General features: G+C 23.6%; 3 protein-coding genes across 3 annotated transcripts; 1 reads left to right on the plus strand and 2 right to left on the minus strand.

The window, feature by feature from the left end:
* The first annotated feature begins 4,210 nt into the window (after positions 1-4,210).
* On the plus strand, positions 4,211-5,858 carry LOC128965655 (uncharacterized). Its single transcript, XM_054312398.1, has 5 exons — positions 4,211-4,576; positions 4,765-4,887; positions 5,100-5,250; positions 5,341-5,731; positions 5,843-5,858. The coding sequence occupies exons 1-5, from the start codon at positions 4,211-4,213 to the stop codon at positions 5,856-5,858; spliced, it is 1,047 nt and encodes a 348-aa protein (XP_054168373.1).
* Positions 5,859-11,856: 5,998 nt separating this feature from the next.
* LOC128960065 (uncharacterized) lies at positions 11,857-12,926 on the minus strand. Its single transcript, XM_054306171.1, has 3 exons — positions 12,786-12,926; positions 12,519-12,638; positions 11,857-12,037 (listed from the first exon to the last, which is right to left on the minus strand). Exons 1-3 carry the CDS (start codon positions 12,850-12,852, stop codon positions 11,880-11,882), a joined length of 345 nt encoding a protein of 114 aa, XP_054162146.1. The 5' UTR covers positions 12,853-12,926; the 3' UTR covers positions 11,857-11,879.
* Positions 12,927-19,360: 6,434 nt separating this feature from the next.
* On the minus strand, positions 19,361-21,775 carry LOC128965664 (uncharacterized). The gene is made up of 4 exons (XM_054312408.1): positions 21,650-21,775; positions 21,511-21,594; positions 20,076-20,973; positions 19,361-20,010 (listed from the first exon to the last, which is right to left on the minus strand). Exons 1-4 carry the CDS (start codon positions 21,773-21,775, stop codon positions 19,361-19,363), a joined length of 1,758 nt encoding a protein of 585 aa, XP_054168383.1.
* Between the last annotated feature and the right edge of the window lie 2,030 nt (positions 21,776-23,805).

Consider the following 23,805-nt stretch of genomic DNA (forward strand, 5'->3'; position numbering starts at 1 on the left):
CCAGATTATGTACACCTTTGACAATACTCGACCAGATTTGCCTATCAATACAGACCATCGATCCGCTAACCAACTGTTTGAATAGCCGTACGGAGTGTTTGATATTACGATCGGGCGGTGCTTGCGGTTTCTGGTTTTGGCTACCGTGTTTGGCACCACCGCCACCGGCGGCCAGATCCATATCGGGAAAGTCGGGTATATCCGATATGTCCTCTAGTTTTTGAAACGATCCCTGCAATAGACAAATGGACTCCAAGTATAGTAGTATTAATATTAGTCTAATTTTTTTCGATACTAATAGATGAAACATTGTCTGAATAGTAACACTGGTTTTACAACCAAAAAAAAAAACTACAATCAGTCCTATCCCTTAACACTTCCACCTATTATTATAATAATGATTATAATAATAATAATAATTTTTATTGTTTGTATTATCACTATATTATTTTAATCATATAATATCACATATGGAAAATTCAAGTAAAAAATAGTTTAATTATAATTTTTAATTAATTTATTGTATGAGAGAGAGAGAGAGAGAGAGAGAGAGAGAGAGAGAGAGAGAGAGTATTAAAAATGGCAAAACTATATAAACAAACAAAATGTCGACAAAAATTTAGTTAAATGATCTTGTTAATATCTAATAAATTGTCTATATTATTGAGTATATTAAAATTGGTATAAAAAAGTGGTTAAAATCATAGTTACTCTAATCTAGCTAAATAWTTTTTTTACTATAATTTATTTAATTGTTACATTTATACTAATAAATTATTAGTAATAATACAATAAACATAAATAATTATTTTATTTTTTTAAATAATAAATAAAGTTAAATTTTTCTGTTTTATTAAAATATTTATTTATATAAAAAATATTTCACTATACAAAAAAAATCTTTGACAAAAAAAAGTTTTATTTAATTTATTAACATTGTTTGTATATGTCTTGAAACAGTTTACAAAAATAACTCTTTGTAGAAAATTAAAATTTTATTTAATAAATTCAATATTTCAATTGAAACTAAATAACAAACAAATTGATAACAATAACAACAATAATGCAAAAGTATTTCTATATATATATATATATATATATATATATATATATTAATAACCGTAAACTTATTGTACTCTCCAATAACTATTGCCCATCACTATAGCATAATACTATATAAGGCCAATATTGTTCACAAATCAAACTAATATTGGGTAAACATTGGGTACTCCTGTGCTTTTAATGGCACTGATTGTCTAACTGTCCAATAGTTTATACAACTGTCAAAAGTAATGGGTTTTTTTTGTTGTTGGTGTTGTTATTGATAATTTGATGATAAAAATTAAATTTATGCTTTTTATATCTGATCAGTAATTATACTTAATTACTTAATTGTTTATTTAAGTATTAACTATAAGGTTATGGAAGAGTTTTATCTAAATCCTAATAACTAAAGAAGATGTACAACAAAACAATAAATTTATGCAAATTTAAGGTACAAGTCATGAGTCCTGAATCATTTGTGACACGCCGTTACCTATCCCTTGCACTGGCGAATCACAAGTTTAATACGAAATCCAAAGGACATAAAAATTAAAAAAAACAATAAAATTTTTATACGGTTTATATAAATAAAATACTCATGTTTAATTATTTACTTATAGTTTTCTGATGCCTATTATGAGCTTTTGGTAGATCTGGAGAAATACAAAAAATATCTACAATTCAGATTATACTGTAGAACTTTACCAACGATTCAGAGAGTGATAACAATTTTTAAGTATAAGGTCATAAGTTATGTGATTATCAGAATAAATATAAAAAATTTTATTTTTGATTTATAGATTTTAAATTTAGAGCACTTATAATATTTTTTATTTATTTTATTTATGTCAAACAAAYATATAAGTATATTAGTTATAACGAAAAAACATATAAATGCAAATATCTACCAACATTGAATAAAATCTAATCATTATTAGTAATGTTTGACCAACTATCAATTTTATTCATACTTAAATCTATTTTGACTAAAGATAAACAATAATCAATTAATTTCCATTTTTTAGATTCATTATTAGTTAATTTACTGTAATCTCATAGATATTTCATCAAATTTAATTTATTTAATAGATCATTATAACCTATTATTAAACCTAATATTATAAATCTCAAAAAAGTAATATTCATTAGAATGAAAAATTTTTAATGATAAAATATTAAAAACAGAGTCAATATAGCTATCACATTTTAATTGTTATAATGTACTTTTATACTATCAGAAATATTATCATTAGCTAAATTATCAAATTAATTTAAATTATATRTTATACTGTAATCACATATTTTAAAAAATTTTAATTTTTGTAAACTTTTATTATGAATCGTTGAAATAATTTTTTAGATTTTAAATGTTATCAAATAATTTAGGTTGATTAGAATAATTTTTCATAATCATATTTTTTCATTAATTTGTTTATCTCATTTCTTATTAAATGATGATCTATGATTAACTATTAATAAATAAATAAATAATAAATTAATATAAAAAAGTTGTTTGCAAATGATAATTATTGTTTAATAATGATATCCAAATTTATATAAGAAAAGAAAATTAAAATTTTGTTAAATTTAAGAAAAACAGTTACCATAATTAAATCAAAAAAAATTAAACCAGAAAATATGATGTTGATCAAATGATTAAAAATGTTGGTCATTTACCACTTCGCCCTTCTCCATACAATTACGAAGTACTATTAAATTTATGCGCCAATTGTGAAGAGTGAGTTCGTAATCGAAGATSTTGTTTTTTACGTAGWTCACATCTGGAAATTCAATCTTATAGTAGACTTTTGCCCAGTTATGAAAAGTATATTGCAATATTATTGAGACAATTAAATAATTAATTAAATATAAAAATTAAATATAAAAAAGACGGGTTCTTATGCTTCCGATGAGTGACTCTAAGTGTTTAGGAGCTTCTTTTCCATCCAATTATCCATGGTGCACTGGGTCTCTTTTTCTAGCGCATCCTCTATCAACTTCCTTAGAATTTCTATTTGGTTGAGGTCCGGAAAGTTTGGTGGCCCGTTCCTCGCAAGTAATCTTTTGTTAATATCGCGGTATGGGAAGGCGCGTTGTCTTGTTGAAAGACAAATTTATGGGGATAGAAGACGTCAACTGTGGACAGACTTTCGTCAAGACTATCTTGATATCTCTCGGCGGTTATTGTTTCCTTGGCCTCAGGCGTATATAGATTAGCATAGTTTATATTTTAACTAATTATTTTAATTAAAATATTTTAATTTCAACTTACAATTGATTTCAAGTTTCACTCGAAACTCGAAAGACTAATACAGAATGTTATCTGTTTGACATTAGTATTGTATCACTACTATACACTATAGGTGATCGACTTATTAGTTTAAAAACCGATACTAAATGGACAAATCATTTTCCGTTCTTAAATCCCTATGATTTTTTTGGATCAAATTTTTTTATTTTCAAACCCCTCCCCCTAATAAAAAAACTAAGAAGATAAAATTATTAATTCATTTATAATTTTAGATAAAACTTTATTTTAATATCTATTATTGAAAATTTTATATATAGATTATATTTATTTATTGCTAGAAATGTGTAATATATTTTGCAAACAAATTTTGACACAAAAATTGGTATTTGAAATGTTATGTGAAGTTATTGAAAGTAAATTTTTGTTTGTTATTATTGGTATAATTAGTGAAATATAAGTTTTTATTATTTTTATTATACAATATTTATTTATTTTTATTTTTTTTAAAAATATTAATAATATTAATTTGCAAATAATTCAAGTTATTTATTGTAAAAAAATTTCCAACTCATTTATACAAACAAAAAATTTCATGAATTAGCAATTTTTTGTTACAATGATTTTAAATTATTTGCAAAAATGTTTTTCAAAAAAAATTTATATTTTTAAAACATATTTCTAATAAAATAAATATTTTTTAAAAGTAAAGTGTAAATATTTTTTATAGCTTAATGTAATTACATATAAATTATTTTCAAATTAATTAATAATCTATTATATTATTGATAATAAACTAAATTATTATTATTATTTAAACTAAACTATTTTTATTATAGTTTAAAAATAACTGGAAATTAATTTTAATTGTTTATTGACTTAAAATTAATTTTACAAAAACAAAACATTTAAAAACAAATGGCTGACAACAGTATAGCCGATAGTATTCGTGAATTTTATTCAATGTACGACAAAATTGTTGACAAACTATTGGCCAACGAATCGCTGGGCTCAGACATCCAAGTGCTGAGACCTGTACTCAAGAAAATGTATGACTATTTGATTCAACGCCAAGATTTTGACGATTGTCTCGAAATACTGATAACAACTTATCGTATACTAAGTGGTCATAAAACAATTAGTASCCGTTTTGACCTGGAGTTAGACCGRCCACTRTATCCGCTACTGTGGGCACTGGTATTTGTGATGGCACACGACGACACCCACGAAGATATTRTCGACGGATCCGACACACGTAACGGTCAGCCGTGTTGGCACACATTAGTATGTATTTGTTAATAGTAGACAACTGTCCATCAATTGAAATCAAAAGTTATTATTCATAGCTATATATTATGTTATTTGTAATGTTGTTTAATATTTATATGACTTGAAGTTTTTTTTTCTAAAATAAATAAATTTCTTTAAATAATATAGATTTAATTAAWATTAAWAATTTAATTTAATTTTAGCCCACTATTGGTATGTCAGCCGTTAACGACACTACAATTTTGGTGTCGACAGCCTATAAAATAGTCAAACTTTAYTATAGAGATCATCCAAATTATATTGAAATGATTGACATCATTAGCAAGGTACATTATAAACTTGATATTATTTATTATTATTATGAAAAATTTGTTAGATTTATAAATTTAATTTAAAAAATYAWTTTTTTAATCTAACTAATCRTGTATTAATTATAAACAAAAAAAATCAAAACATATGTACAAATAGTTTATCTGATATTTATTTTTAATTGTTAATTGATGCTGATCAATTTATTTTWTATGTATGTATGTAATAGTGTATAGAAAATACAGCTTATGGTAGACTGTTGGACGTGCAATTTACACGTGCAAACAACAAGCATGATCTAAAAACATTTACCATGGACAATTACAGATTGCTTAAAAAATACAAATATGGCTATTTTACAATAACAACATTTCTATTGGGTAATAATAATTAGTACATACAGGGTAGATTTTTAAATTTGTATATTTATAATTTAAATATAWATAAATATATTTATATAATTTATTAAGTATTTACGTGCGTACCGGACAATCAATTGATTAAACATTTGTCGACCGAAATACTAGACAATATGGTCGAACCAGTGGGCAGTTTGTTAGGCGCCATCAACGAGTTGGGTCGGTTGGACACATTGGACACCGATATCGAGTCTGGAAAATGCACCTGGCTATTTGTGCGGGCATTGCAATTGGCTGGCAATTCAGCCGATAGCCAACAACAGTCAAAATTGTTGGCCAATAACTATGGCATCGGCAATGACCCGATAGCTGTTCAATGTATTAGACATTTGTATCGAGATTTGAATGTTGCCGACGATTTGGTTGTGTATATCAAACACGAATTGAATGGTTTGCAAGAAAAATGTCGGGATATTACTGGCGATGAAACCCTCAAACTATTGTTTACTAATTTTGTAAACTATTTTGAAAAATTGGCAAATATTTAATTATTTTCATATTTTATTATATATATATATATACTGTATATATAACTTCTATATAAACTCTATAGTAATATAATTATATGAAATAAATAAAAATTAAAAATAATATTATAAATTTTGGTTAATTATAATAATAAAAATTTAAAAAAWTTAAATGTAGTTATGTTTTATTAATTGCAAATTACAAAAATCGACATTTGTAATGTTCAAATTGATGTAACGGTATGGGCGCTACAGTGATGCCTATCCCAAACATGAAGCCATATTAGCCAAAACAATACTGAAACACGTAAGCGCAGGATCACAGCAAAGATCACCACATGATCTTAAGCCAGGTTTACACGTCCGATAGGGTAATGGTTTTTCTTCCTGTTTTTGTTGTTGTACTGGTTTTGCTGATGTTTTAGTTATTTTGTTGTTGTTTTTTGGTTTAGTAGTAGGTTTAGCTAATTAATAATAATTAGTTTATATATATATATAAAGTAAATATAAAATAAAAACTTTGTGGACTAAATTTTTTTTTTTTAATATTTAATTAATTATAATCAAATTAATTAGTTTACACTAACCAAACAATGATCCAAACGATAACATTATTATTGCCAACAAAATAATAATAATAATCGGACGAATTTGCATAATAGAGTATAATTAATTAAATATTATTAGAAGTTAATGTATATATTTTAKTAAATATTTAATYWAATAACAAAATTTTGAGCTAGTAATAATAATTAAATTAATAATTTTTTTTTWAAAAAGTCCTTATGCAATTTATTAATTAACATTAGCAAACATACGGGTAAAATATATATATATATATATATATATATATAATTTAAATACCTAATTAAAATATAGACATTTTGTTCATATGTGAAATAATTTTTGAAAAAAATAATTATTAAATAAATATTTATATTATTTTATTTGGTTAKCTAAAAATTTTGTTTTAATAATAAACATTTTGATAATTAATTTTCCAATTCTTATTATTGTTTTAATAATAATATTTTAATAATAAATAATTAATTAAATATATATATATATATATTTAAAGTTTGAATTTTAATTATAACATAAAAACTGTTAACATGTATTTAACAACAATTTTAAACACACATGAAAAATATATTTTAAAAATCTGGTATATATATATATTGTAAACGGTTAAAATCGATGTTTTACCCGGGAATCAAATTTAGTTGATTTAATTATGTTATTCCAATAAAAAATAGATGAGACTAGTGGTCCCGGTTATTTTAACGGGAACGGGTTGTTCGTGGTCAAATTGACCCAATTAATTTTATTATTATCTAATTAAATTTATAGTTGGTTTCCGAGAGAATTGGGGRGGGGGGGGTTGCGGGTATAATTTAACATAAATACACGATTTTCGGGTATATATATATATCGTGAATTGATCGATACAATCGGTTTAAATACAGTATTTACTAAGTCTAGTAAGATATTTATTTAAAAAACAATAGATTTTAGAGTATAATATAGTAAATTTTTAATTAATAAATTTTTTTAGTTAATTTATGTTTAATACATAGTATTAATAAAAATATACTAATAATTAGTTTTTATATTTATAAAATTAATTAATTATATTTATTTAAAAAATATAAATTTAATTTAAAAAATATAAATTTAATTTAAAAAATATATATTTAATTTAATTTAATATAAATTTAAATATAAATTTAAAAACAATTTTTATTCGTAAACTTAAAATATAATATAAATATATATATWTTTTTTGCTAAGTATTAGTGACAATATTATAATTTAAAACATAAAAAATAATATTATAATAAATTTTTTAATTTAAGACTCAAACTGTAAGTTAGAGTAGTTATAAATTACTATAAAATTAGACTTGACTAACTATTTTGTGGATTTAGATTTTAAGTTAAAACATGTTTAAAATACATAGTATTAATAAAAATATACTAATAATTTAGTTTAAACAATACTTTAATTTTTAGGCATTTATGTACTTAATATGTATTTCAAAAAAAACTAAAAATAGTTATGCAATAATTTTCTAACTTATWGCTTAATAATAAAAATGTTGACATTAAATAAAAATTTGCATTATAATCTCAGTTTTAATAAACAAATTTATACAATMATTTAATATATATATATATATTTTATAATTTTATCAAATCATTTTCAAAAAAAGAGCATTGAATTACAAGTAATTTATAAGTAGTGTCTTGATTTTCAACTAAATAAATTATTTTGTCGGTTTAACGCTTATAAAGTAACCGAAGTTGACCAGTGGACGCTATTTCCGAAATTTTATTATAACTATAAATAACTATTTGTTGGGTTAGCAACTATAAAAACTTATAAATAACTATTTCAGTTATTTTGAAAAATATAAGCATAAAATTGTAAAATATTGCTCAAATATATATATATATATATTATTAAAATAACTGTTATTTATCATAATAAATATTTATTTTATTTATATAAATCATTTTTGTAAATAGAAAACAAGTAAATTATATATCAGTTGAAATATTTATAAGAAAATAAATAACTATTTCAATAACTAACTATTACATACATTTTAAATAATTTTAACAACTAACGTTTTTTAGCAACTATTATAAAACTATTTAATAGAGTTAATAATCAATACACTATATATACAAAATATATACAAATATTTAAATATAATTGTCTAGACTAATTTTTTTATTAATTTACATATTAATTAAAATGTAAATATTTTAATAAATTATTTTATTTACATAAATATTATGTTAGTATAAAATTCTTGAATTATATATAAAATTAATATATTTAAAAAAAAGTATAAAAGCAGCAATAGTTTGTGTGTATAAATTCATATCAAAATTAAGTTAATAAAAAATTATTATTATTTTATTTTTTAATTATAAATTCACTAAAACAATGCGTTCAGTTATTATTTTAGTTATTATGATTGGCTTATTGTTTGGTTTGTATTTATACAAAAAATAGATATAATAAAATATTATACTAAAATATATTTATTATTTTTTATATAAAACAATTTTTATAATACTATTTATTAACAATAGCTGCAACAATGGCAGATGATCCCGATTGTAACCCTGGTGAAAAAATATGTGGTAATACCTGCTGTGAACCGGGACAGTTGTGTGCCGCTATTGGTCTACTCGGTGTAGCCATATGTTTGGGTTTGGGTTAACTCTAGCAATTCAAAGCACGTTTAAATTGTAATTAATTTTAAATGCAAACTAATATAAAATTCCAGTTAAATATATAAATTATATGTTTTATTAAGAAATATTTGTAATACTTTATTTATAAATAAAATTTGTTTTTTATTAATAAATGAAATTCTAATACATTTTAATTTGTTTATAATGTATTTTATAATTATACTTTTAATGATGTATTTTATCTATTAAAATATCAAAATTATAGTCAAAAACTAAATATAATATTTATATTATTAATAATAATGTATATAACAACTTTAGATTTTGGTGTAAACAATATTATTTATATACAATATTAGTATTTAATTAAAATAATAAAAAATATTAATATTTCAAAATCAAAACTACTATCATTGTAATTATAAATGTTTATGTACTAAATGTATCCATGTAAAAAATATTAAATTTCAATTTTTACATTTTTGTCGCCATTTTGTAATGTTTATAGAAGATAGGTCATTTTAGATGCTAATCCCCTAACCGAATCTAAAATTATAAATTCAAATTTTTGCAAAATTACATGCGAGACACACATACACATACACATACACATACACATACACATACACATACACATACACATACACATACACATACACATACACATACACATACACATACACATACACATACACATACACATACACATACACATACACATACACATACACATACACATACACATACACATACACACATACACATACACATACACATACACATACACATACACATACACATACACATACACATACACATACACATACACATACACATACACATACACATACACATACACATACACATACACATACACATACACATACACATACACATACACATACACATACACATACACATACACATACACATACACATACACATACACATACACATACACATACACATACACATACACATACACATACACATACACATACACATACACATACACATACACATACACATACTTAAACAATACCATACAATATTGTTACAATATAATACAAATGTAGACATTATACAATATAATAATTTATATTTATATTTAAGTTAAATTGGTTTATTAAACTTGCAATTGAAATTGTCATAATTAAGTAATTTTAATTAAAAAAATAGTTTGTCTAAAAATCTAGCAAATCATTTAATATTTTTTGCACTGGTTGTAGTAGTTAATTGACATAATTTTTTTTAAATAGTTTCACAACTATTTTTATTTGAATAATATTTGCATAATAATAATTATTATGTAAAAATATTCAAATACTACTTGAATAAACCAATAATGCTAATGACATTATATTGAAATTTATGATAGTATTAAATATTTGAATTACCTAACATATCTATATATTTAAAAAAAGTATATAAGCTCAAAGTTTGATAGTTAGAAAAATATTAGAAATAAATACTAATTAATTAATTATAAAAAATCATTTTTTTTAATTTAATTATTACAATGCGTTCAGTTATTATTTTCYTAGCAATTGTTGGACTATTTATTGGTATATTAGATATATTATAATAATTTTTTTTTGTAGAATCTTTAATAAATAATTTATAAATATTTATTATTAAATAATTTTTTATGACCTAGCTACAACAATGGCCCAGGGTGTACCAGCAGTGTGTGCTGAGGGACAACGACAATGTGGTGCCAGTTGTTGTGAGCCGGGACAGGCGTGTATTAATGTTGGACTACTCGGTGCTGCTATATGTTTGGGTTTGGGATAACTCTATCATAGAGATTCCGGCCATTATTATTATTTTTTAGTAAAATAATGTTTAATTAGTTAGAATAACATATTTGAACTAAAATATTATAAAGTTTTATCAATTTATTAATAAATTATTTTTAAAATTTATATTTTGTTTTTTATTTTATTAATAATAATAATATGTTTTTATTTTATTTATGTATATTAAAAATTAGTTTTTAATATACATATTTAAAAAAAATAATTTATTCAAATATTGATAAGACAGACCATTTTAGATGCTTATGCATAAACACATGCATTTTTTSTTTGTTTTTTTTTGAATGTTTATTAATGTTTATTTGTCTATTATTTTTTAGCTAGTTCAAAATAATAAATAATTATATGTTAATAATAGACWATAAATACTGTTAGACTAAATTATATTGTAGTAGTAGTAGTAGTAGTAGTAGTAGTAGTAGTAGTAGTAGTAGTAGTATACTAACCAAACACCAATACAAACAACAATATCATTATTGCCAACAAAATATTAATATTAATAATCGGACGCATATTATGATATAAATTAAATAAATTAAAATTATATAAATGAAAATTGTATTATATTTTATTTGTTATTAATGTTAGTATTTTTTACTAATAGCAAACTTCAGTATAATTTAATAACAATAATAAATATTTATTGCTATTAATATCGTAACTAATTATTAACTAACATATGAGTCAATTAATTTCTATATTTAGTATTTTTTAGAGATTAATAATAATTTAATTTATTTATATGTAAATTAAATAGAAAAGTCTATTGAAAAAAATAATTAGTAAAAATATTTATTGAATAATTTATTTAATAATAAATATTTTTTAAAATAAATAATTAATTTTGAAAATTCTAATTGATTTTTACGAAAGTTTTAATAATAAAAAACAATTTAAAAAATATTGTATATTTAGTATAACATTAATAAAATTAAAATAACGTAAACAATGTTAATTATAATTGTATTTTTATAATTAAAATTTATCGAAAAACAAAATCATTATTTGAATTTATTATTAAATTTTATAACTATTATTTATTTATTTTTAATTTTTTAATTAAAAATAACTTTGTATACAATTAACCCAATAGTTATTTAACCCAAACCCAAACATATACCGATACCGATAATACTTACACTAATACACGCCCTTCCCTTTTCACAGCACTTGTCTCCGCAAACTCTTTCGCCAATTTTAAAATTACAAATTATTTTTGGATATTGTTGTTGATATACAGGAACCATATTATCAGCTAAATCATGGAAAAAATCAATTAAATTATTACTTATATATATACACATACATACACATAGACACACACACCACATTACACACCTACCTTCACATACCCACACATACCCACACATACCCACACATACCCACACATACCCACACATACCCACACATACCCACACATACCCACACATACCCACACATACCCACACATACCCACACATACCCACACATACCCACACATACCCACACATACCCACACATACCCACACATACCCACACATACCCACACATACCCACACATACCCACACATACCCACACATACCCACACATACCCACACATACCCACACATACCCACACATACCCACACATACCCACACATACCCACACATAACCACATAAACTTCATACACCATTCATACACACACACACACACACATAATACTTGTAAAAGTTAGCCTTATTTCACACATATATTTGCAATACTAATATTTATACATTTATCTATCGGATCGCATGATTTTCGATTAACTGATGACATTAATGGTTGTGATTGTTGTTGTTGTTGTAATAGTTTTACTTGTTTTTCAATCATTTTGTTGTTTGTATGTCTATTTGCTATAATTGTTCAGTAAAAAAATATATATAAAGTTAATAATAGATGATAAATACTATATGTTAGACTAAATTATATATAGAAAGTTAATTTATGATAATTTTATTATATTAAAAAAATATTAATAGTAGTAGTAATAGTATACCAACCATACAATAATCCAAACAATAATATCATAGCCAGCAAAATATTAATAGTAATAATAATTGGACGCATATTATACTAAAAATTAACTAAATTAAAATAATTGTATTATATTTTATTTGTTGTTTACTGTTARTATTTTTTTGCTAATATAAAACTACAGTACAATCTAATAATAATAAAGTAATTTTTAATTTGYTATACTAAATATTGCTATCAGTAACTAATTATTAGCTAACTATTTATCAAACATATGGTTCATGTAATTTCTATATTTAGTATTTTTTTATAAAATAAATAGAAAATAATTATGTTCAAAAAAAATAAAATAATTAATACATAATATATAATTAATAWGTCATTTAAATATTGAAAAGACTAAATTATTTCTAGTATTATATTAGTTGCCATACAATAGGCTACAAAACAACAACAAAAAACATCATTATTGTTAACTAAATATTAAAAGTCAGACWCATTTGCATAAAATATTATATAAAAAAATTATCTGGATAAATTTTACTTTAAATTAGTTTATTTAATCTTTCTATTAATATTTTTTCCAATAATAATAATAACGTTTTTTGTTTGTTTAAAAATACCYAAATATGCAATTTATTTCTATCGCAAGTAATTATTACTTATCATTGATAAACATATGGAAAAATAATTTAATAGTTTAGTATTATTTTTATAAATTAATAATAATTCATAAGTAAGTAAGTAAATAAGATATTTATTTTATAATTTATACTTTATTTATTTATTAAAAATTATATCTCAATTTATATTGCTTGAACATAATATATTATTTAAAAAAAATATATTTAATATATTATATATTTATTATAACAATAACATTAATAAAATTAAAAAACAATTATTAATTATAATTAGAATTTAGAGTTAAAATTTATTTTATAAAACTAACTTTTAATAAATAAATTTATTACTAACTTTAAGTTTTTAAAAATTTCAATCTTACTTTTTTAGTTTTTTATTTAATTAAACTACTCCAATCATTAAGTACAAAAATTATTTATATTTAAGTATTCATAACAATAATTTCATTGACAACATGATAACATATTATAGTTATAAAATTTTTATTAACAAAAAATAGATGTATTAAAATAATTACAATAAAATTGTAAATGTTTAATAATATTTATTTAGACAATTATTAATACTAAATATCTAATTTCTATTTATATAAAAAACTACAACAACATTATTTAATTAACTAAAAAATTTTCTAACTAATAATAAAACTAATAAATTTTTATTCAAAACTAATTATTCTAACAAAAAAAAACATAATTACTTAAAAAAAATCTAATAATAATAACCGGTATCTCCAATGATAGAGTTATCCCAAACCCAAACATACGGCAACACCGAGTAGACCAACATTAACACACGCCTGTCCCGGCTCACAACAATTGGCACCACATTGTCGTTGTCCCTCAGCACAGATAGCTGGTACACCCTGGGCCATTGTTTATGCTAAAAGTTATAAAATAAAATTCAATAAAAAATTATTTATAAAATTATATATATATTTATATAAATTACCACAAAATAGGCCAATTATGACAATAAAAACAATAAGCGAACGCATTGTATAAACAAAATTAATTAAATACAAAATAAGTACAATTAGTTGTTTATAATATTAATTATTTGTATTTTTTAGATACTTATATACTTTTTTTTAAATAAAAAATTTTGTTGCCATATAATTGAAAATTTAACCCCTAACATAAGTTATTTAATATATAGACTAATTAGGTGATAAAATTTAAATAAAATTTATTTGTCTATTATTTAAATTTAATTAATTATTTAAAAAAAACTTTTATATTAGATACTAATAATTATAGTATAAAATAGTCTAGACAAATAAATTTGAATATATGTAAATTTAGCAATAATTATTTTACATAAATAACTAAAAATTCAATGCACTTTTTTCTTGAATGATTTAATAAATTTTTAAATAACAAATATTTATATTTAAATTATTTACATATAGTACTTGAATATTTTAGTTTATTAAACCTAAAAATTATAATGCAAATTTTTTATGTAATATCAAATAATATGCAAATAATATATACATTGTTTACTTAGCAATAAACTATCAAAATTAATTGTGTTATTAATTTGAAATACATAAATATTTTTAAAAAAAAATTAACAAATACTTTTTATAACTATTTATTAATAATTTCATTATTAAAATAATAGAAATATGATATAATTTTGATACATAACATTAAATATATATTCTGGTAAATATACACACAATTAGTTAGTGATTATGTATTAAAAAATATTATTTAATTTTATAAAAAAAATTTTACTATATTTTTTATTGCCTGAACGGCAAACAAACATTTATTTGGCCACAAACTGCGGCACAATTAATACAATTAGGACAGCCCTATATCATCCCCTATACTGTCGCTGAAATAACACATCAGTAGGTACCGAGTGATAGGGTTTTAAAAAAAATAATAGACATTAACTAATCGATAACCAGGTGTCGTAAAAATTATTTTTCCGATTAAACAAACAAAAAATATAAACAAAATTGCAATCATTATTAAATTATTATTTGATTACTTCAACTAAACAATTGTATACTTGATTTTAGTTTTACTTGTTTTAATTTTTAAAAAATTTTTATTAATAATATTGATTTTTAATTAATTTCTAACAAACTATTTTTTCTGTAATTCAAAATTTTTATAAATACATACAAATAAATATGTAAAATAATTTATTAACATGTTTAGAAAATTTTTATATGTCTATTATTTAAATTTTTTAGTTAATAAAATAAATTTATTACAATTCATAAACAACATCAATATATTAAAGTAACTATTGATTTTTTTAAATAACATTTTGATAAAATTTTCATATATTATATATWTTTATATTCAAATAATTTATTTTAACTAACTAAACGTGATTAATAATATATACTGTATATATATATATACTGTATATATATATATATATATATATATATATATATATATATATATATATATATATATATATATATATATACGGTATATATATATATATATATATATATATATATATATATATATATATATATATATATAATTTGTGTAATATATATGTTATTATGATTTAGCCACTTCCTAGACATACAGCAACACCGAGTAGGCCAACATGGATACACAATTGTCCTGGCTCACAACATGCATTTCCACATGGTTTTTGTCCCTGATCACAAAGTGCTGGTATACCCTGGGCCATTGTTGTTGAAGCTAGGTCAAAAAAATATATRTATGATATAAATATTTCTAAACAATACACAATATAAAATACTAATAAAAAGTATTTTATTATAACTTATATATATATATATATATATAATATACCAAAAAATAGTCCAACAATTGCAATTAAAATAATAACCGAACGCATTGTAGTATAAAATTAAAATATTAAAAAATATATATTAAAGTATATTAAATAATAATTTAATAGTATTTTTCCCGTTTTTGTTAGTAACAAACTATGAGCTTATATACTTTTTTTTTGAATACATAACCAGTTGAAAATGCTAGAAAGCATTTCCAGAAATACAAAAACATGAATTGCATAAATAAGTTGATAATCAAATAAAACTTAACTTTAGTCATGTAGGGTATCAAAATGACTAAGTATGACAAATAAATTCAAATTTAGTTACTTTAGATTACGTAATCGATCCGGTTGTACAACAATATTGTTTATCTAAAAATTTGTTTTTTCATAAAATTTTGGTACCATTTTTTTTTTATATACCATTCCCAAGATATAAGGAGTAAATAACTGGAAATCTAAAAATTTACCAGATTGTCCGAAAATTTTAAAAATATAATCCCTAAAATATCTAAAAAACCCAAAAAAATATATCTGTTTTGGAATGAGTTATCAACAATGAGTTATTTTATTTACACAATTTTCAATTAAATACAAATTTGACATTGATATATTTTTATGACACCTAATTAGTTTAAATATTATTTTTGTAAGCTTGCATATTTCTAATACATATTTTTTTATCATGCTGATCCCTTATACTTAATACTTTCATAAACTAATTTAAAATCAAAAAAAATTCAAAATTAGAAAATAAAATGCTAGACATACAAAAAAAAATTCTCGTATAGATATCAGAAAACAAAACTTTTAAATTTTAACTTTGAATATACAGTATATGTTAGGTTAATACAAATATTTCAAATACTAGCATAAATTACAATATGCATGACATTAGCATTATTGGTGTTTTTATGTAATATTTGAATTTTTTTACATAATAAATCAGATTAGTATTAGTATATTATATAATAAATTAAATAAAAAATAGTTGACAAACTATTTAAAATATTTATATCTATAAAGCAATAAAATTACTGTAAAAATATATATATTGAATGATTTGCTAGATTTATAGACATATTAGATTTTTTTTTTATTATTATAATTACTTAACTATTATAAAACAATTTGTAGTTGTTAGCTTAATGATTTAATAATAAATTTATATAGATTTTATTTGTCTATTATTTATATAAATTTATACATAAAAGTTTTTTAAAAAATTAATTTAATTTTATTTTATTTATTTAAAAAATTCCAACAAACTTTCAAAAAAAWTGTTTTCTGTAATGYATGTGTGTGTGTGTGTGTGTGTGTGTGTGTGTGTGTGTGTGTGTGTGTGTGTTTGTCGCATGCGTTTATACATCAGCAGCTAAAATGACCTGTCATATGTATAACTAAACTATAATTATAAATTACATTATAAACAAATTAAAATATATTAAAATATCAAAATTTTATTAATAAAAAATWAAATAAATTTTGTTTAGAAAAATAAAATATTACAATTATTTCCTAATAAAACAATTATTCAAATTTAAACTGAAATTTTATATTAGTTTGCATTTAAAATTAATTACAATTTAAACGCGCTTTGAATTACCACTTAACCCGTACCCAAACATATGGCTACACCGAGTAGACCAATAGCGGCACACAACTGTCCCGGTTCACAGCAGGTATTACCACATATTTTTTCACCAGGGTTACATGAGGGTAATTGAGCCATTGTTGTCGCTATAGATAATAAATGGTATTAGTAGTATATACCATACTTGACACGGATTAATTCGTAACGTATTTGTGAAAGGCCCCAATTTGTCTTTTCAAATGAAACTTCACATTGTATATGATTGTATGTGGATGTGTTTGTGTTCATATATATATATATATATTATAAAGTTATATAAGTTATACATTTTATATATTTTATTTCAGTATTGTATATTGGTAATTTATAAAAAAAAATTTCATAATACTATTAGAATGTTATTCTAATAATATCTTATGTCACGTGTAACATGTTATGTTAGATTACGTGTAACGATTAATTTACTATATATATATATATAACAAATAAAAAATAAGACTACTTATTTTGCATTATATATAAAATTTACAATATAACTATGCATATTTAAATTAAAACTAACATTAATTAATAATAAAACTAAGTTCTACATAACATTTACATAATTTACATTGTTATACAACACTACCTTTATATTACTTATTAACATAACATCATAATTATCAGCATATACATAAATAAACGATTTATATTTCATGAATTTAATTTACTCAATAATATAGCATTACTTTATTTAACTACATTAACCTTTACAATTTAATTATATAATTATATTTTGTATAATTATAATTTGTATGATTATATTTTGTATATCTATTTTTATATAATTATATTTTGTATAATTATTTTTATACAAGTATTTTTATATAATCATATATTGTATAATTATTTTTTGTATAATTATTTTTACATAATTTTTTTGTACAATTATATTTTGTACAATTATATTTTGTATAATTATTTTTATATAATTATATTTTGTAAATCTATTTTTAAATAATTATTTTTTGTACAATTATTATTTTGTATAATTATTTTGTTTAATTATTTTTTATAATAATAATATTAATATAATTATATTTATATAATTACTTTTTGTATAATTAATTTTAAATAAAAATTATTATTATTATTTTCTTTATAACTATTTTATTATTACAACTACGTCATTAGTATTACTGTTATAACTATAATTCATAACATTATTACTACATTACAATACACTACTACTACACCACATTCATAAATTACTGTTATTTATTACTGTTACATCACATTACTATCATTCATTAATAATTTTTTCAATAATTTGCAATATTACAAATATATTAAAAAATATCACTGTATCACAAGTATATAAATAATATACAATTTGCATAATATATTAATATATTTTTTTTTAAATAATAATTTTTTGTGTAATTTTTTAATTATTATAAGTATTGAATTTGTTTGTGTTTAATTATGCGCCTATTTTTGGAATTAAATTTTGTTTTTGTTTTTTTTATTTTATTATTTTATTTTTATTAGTTTATTAAATAAAAAATACATGTTTATTAATGGTTACAATTTATTATTTTATTCAGTGAATTCATCAATATATCCAAATGGAATAGTTTGGTAATATGGATGATATGTGACAATAACTCTTTTCTCAGATACAGCTCTATATAACTTATTAATCTTTTCGGTATAAACGTTATGAACTTTATCTGTTCTAAAACATAACTGTTTAGCTGTTGTTGTAAATATTTGATTAATAAAATAATTTTCAGCTGTTTTGGCTATCAAATCAAAGTTAATTTCAGCCTTAAGTTCATTTGTTATAGCTATTCCTTTTACTTTGCATTTATTTATAGCCGTTCCATTTGCTAGTCTAACGCGATAGCCATAATTTTTTGGTCCACAGGAAGCAAATGAGTCAATATATGCATTGGCACCGTAATCCTTTTCAATTTCGTCAGACATATCACCTAAAAAATCACCTGTTATCGGATCGTACCAGTTTTTAGTGACATCGTGTTTGTATATTACTGAATCAGTGTCAAAATATTTGACACGTCCAGCTGAAGAATTTTCAATTTTATCCAGTTCTTTATATAAATGAATCCTCGCATTTGCCGTCACCATTGATCCCAATGCGATTGATGTGTTACCGGCATTACAATAACTATCATCAATGCATTTATAATTAACAATAATATTTTTCTCATTAGGCATTATTTCACCTAATAGTAATAAAAAAATAATTAATAAGTAATTTAATAAATAAATAATATATAAAATAATTTACCTTTAATAACATATTTTGCATCAGTGATGATTCTTCTATAATCATCATATTGGATACATATTTTAGTTTTCATTTGATTGGGTCGTTGAGCTAATTTACCCCAAAGACTGTTAAGCATAAGCTTTGCAATAAAACGCAAGCCAGGGTTTTTCTCCATTTTGTCAAATTCAAGTTCAACGTTTTCGCGGACTCTGTATTCTGTTATATAATTTTGTTTATCTTCATTTGTTATACATGTTGATGGCCATCCAGAAGCTTCGGTTTTGATTTTAAGCCACTTATTGATATATTCTTTGAATATATCATCTGTTCTTTGCTCATAATGTAGTACTTCATATATTTTTTCAATTTTATACCCTTTAGTTATAGCCAATTTCAACTCTTCAGAGTACCAAGAGCCAATAAGGCATCTCTCTCTGTCTGAATGAGAGCAATGATCTATCTTATCAGAAGCACATAAACCACATAATGCAAAAACCAATTTATTGTTTTTTAATCGCATTGGTAAGACAGGGATATATAAAGCTTTTGGCGGTAGGACTTTGCACTTTATAAACCCAAAATATCCATTAATGTTATGTGACGAAAATTCACTTAATACTATTGGGTGCCCTATAGGGTATTCACATTTGGAGAGTACAGTAGGGTAAAGACTGCAGACATCTTTATATTTTATTATTTCATTTTCTTTGCAGTCATCATTGAAAAATAAATTATTTGTTCGCCCACCATAAAAACTTTCACGGATATCTACATGACCGATTTTATTCATTTTTGCATAATATCTCTGACGCAATGGATAGTATTGCCTTAGTTCATCATCTGTGTTCAATTCGTTTTTGAACTCGTGCTCCCAAATTAAGGTAACTTGATATCCTTGTCTTTGAAAATACTGTAACTGAAAAAATAATATAATTAGTAGTGTTATAAGTAGTCAGTGCCATTGCAATGATATACTGATTAATGTTTTAAAGCTATAATTATTTCAATACAAAAGTGATTTTTGTTTGTGTTTAAATTTACTAAAGTGAATTTAACACAACGCTTAGTTTTATTTTTATTTAATTAATTATATTTGCAAACCAATGTTTGCTTAATACTAAAATCTAGAATTCACTTTTAAAAATGTATTTAAGTGTTTTACAGAAAAGTGAATAGTAAACACCTACTTTTAAGCAAAGTTTTGTTTTATTTTTATTTAGTATTTCACTGTTAAAATAATGCATTGAAATGTTATACAGAACAGTGAGTAGTAAACTCCTACTTTTAAGCAAAGTTTTATTTTATTTTTACTCTGTATTTCACAGTTAAAATAATGTATTGAAATGTTATACAGAAAAATGAATAGTTTACGCCCAGGGATTAAAGCTGACTCAATACGACCTGATTATTTCTCACGTACACTTTAGTATAAATAGAGGTGTCTTTCAGACACCAAAGTGGGTTCTCTTCTGAGATCAGTTCTCAGTTCTCTTCGGAGATCTCTTCGGAGTTTCTCTGGGAGTACTACAATGTATAACTGTTTATAAGATGAAATAAAAGTATTTGCATATTACTTTGTGTGTATTACTTACTCGTCGCGGCTGGTGGTCTTGGATTGCGTCATGGATTACACTATCGATGTTATACTGATGAAAGCTGACCGCAAGAAAGATTACATCATGGATAACATTATCGATTGAGTCATGGAAGTACACCATGGATTACGTCATGGATGGTATTATGGATCACATATGGCTTCACTACAGGCCCATTGGTCCTACAGGCTCAACAGTCCTATAGGATACAGTTAACATAAAGGATAGCAATCGAACGCCGCGTCGATGGGAGTCGTCCACTTATTACGTAAGCGAATACTATATAGAAGGGAACTCCGGTACTGTGTCCGCTACACGGTAGGATCTGACTGGTCCGACCAAAGACAAGTGTTGACACGTGATGACGTTGAGTAAACCTTATCATTGAGTAACCTATTATAAGCTATGCAAAAGTAAGCGCTATGATAGGTTAACTCAGATATAGTAATAAGTCACAAGACAAACTGGTCAACTGTTATACTGACCACCTGGTCCACTGACCAAGGTCGAAGGTCGAAGGTCAGAGGTCAGAGGTCAGAGGTCAGAGGTCAGAGGTCAGAGGTCAGAGGTCAGAGGTCAGAGGTCAGAGGTCAGAGGTCAAGGTCACATGTCCAAGGTCAAGGTCACTCGTCCAAGGTCAAGGTCACACGTCCAAGGTCAAGGTCACATGTCCAAGGTCAAGGTCACCTATACAAGGTCAAGGTCATCGAGATCTGGAAATCGGGTTTTATGTACTGATACCAATGGTACTTGTTGGAGACCAGTATGACAAGTAGTTATGGAGATATCAAGGAAAACATGTTTACTAAACAGACCTTAAAACTAGACTTTGTACCAATCAGTTGGATATCCGTACGGTAGTATTATACGGATAGTTTATGCAAGAAACAGCATAAACTAAAACAGTCGGTCGACTAAATACACAAATCAACACATATAGCTTTGTACACAACCAGTGATAGGAGATCCGCTCGCTCCTTAAGCCACATACCGTTACAGTTAATAATGCTGGTACGTGCAGGGCAAAGTAAGGGCTTAATCTTTAAGTAATAGTAGGGTTTACATCACGGGTTAGTGGACACTCATAGTGTTCACATATAAAATAGACCCGTGATAACCCCACTTCCCTTGCATTTGGTGGCAGCGTTGGAGGATTTCGAATACCCAAAAGAAACAATACGTATATACCAAATGTCCCTTACATTTGGTTTCAGCGATGGTGGGATGCGATATTCCACAAAAAAAACACAACACGCTTAACCACATGTTCCTTACACTTGGTTACATCGTTGGAGGATACGAAATCCTAAAAGAAACAAAATACGTTTTAACCTAATGTTGCTTACATTTGGTGGAAGCAGTGGAGGATGCAAATTTCCACAAAATACAAATTTATGGATTCACCGATATGTTATACAAACTACTGAAATGAACTAACCAAATATCCGAATAATACGTAATTACTAGAGACGTATAAACCAAAAGTCACTCGCATTTGGTGACAGTACTAAAGAATTTGAATAAAAGAGATTAACATAACCAGACTGGCGCTGAGTCCGAGCCATATGGCTTTGGGCGTAGCTGGTATATACATACATTGAACTTCAACCTTTCGTCGTGGATCGAATATACTGATTAAAGCACATTGGTAATTTTTAAACCGTTTACATAATTTGGTTAAATCAGTATAGCTATACATTTGGTATATCGGTTATACATTCACGTATGTTATCGGACACATAGTTTATGACAAAACGCTAGTCTATGGGACGTGAGGCATAGTTCTATTGCACTCCCAAAATACAAAGCAAAGTAATCATAAACTATAGAACTCTATTGTAGTGGCCGATAGCGCTGTGTATACATGTATCACTGCTTATATTCAATACATTATACTGAACTGATAAACCATTTTATGTACTCAACGCTCATTTAAACGCATGAGCATCAAGATGAAGCCAACACCTAACAACCACACTACGTTAAAACATAAGTAATTATTTTAATAATGGCTGACAATAACGATACCATACAACTTGTCATGAGAATAGTAAATGTAAACACGAATGCTACGAAGCCATCTACTGGTACATCAAAGCAAACTACATTTCACGTACTAGTTAATTTGGACCTGCTCTTATTTGGACTTGATG

Source organism: Oppia nitens, unplaced genomic scaffold (assembly GCF_028296485.1).
Source record: "Oppia nitens isolate AA-2021 unplaced genomic scaffold, nextdenovo-longstitch-racon4-pilon3 scaffold10_pilon_pilon_pilon, whole genome shotgun sequence".
Taxonomy (NCBI): domain Eukaryota; kingdom Metazoa; phylum Arthropoda; class Arachnida; order Sarcoptiformes; family Oppiidae; genus Oppia; species Oppia nitens.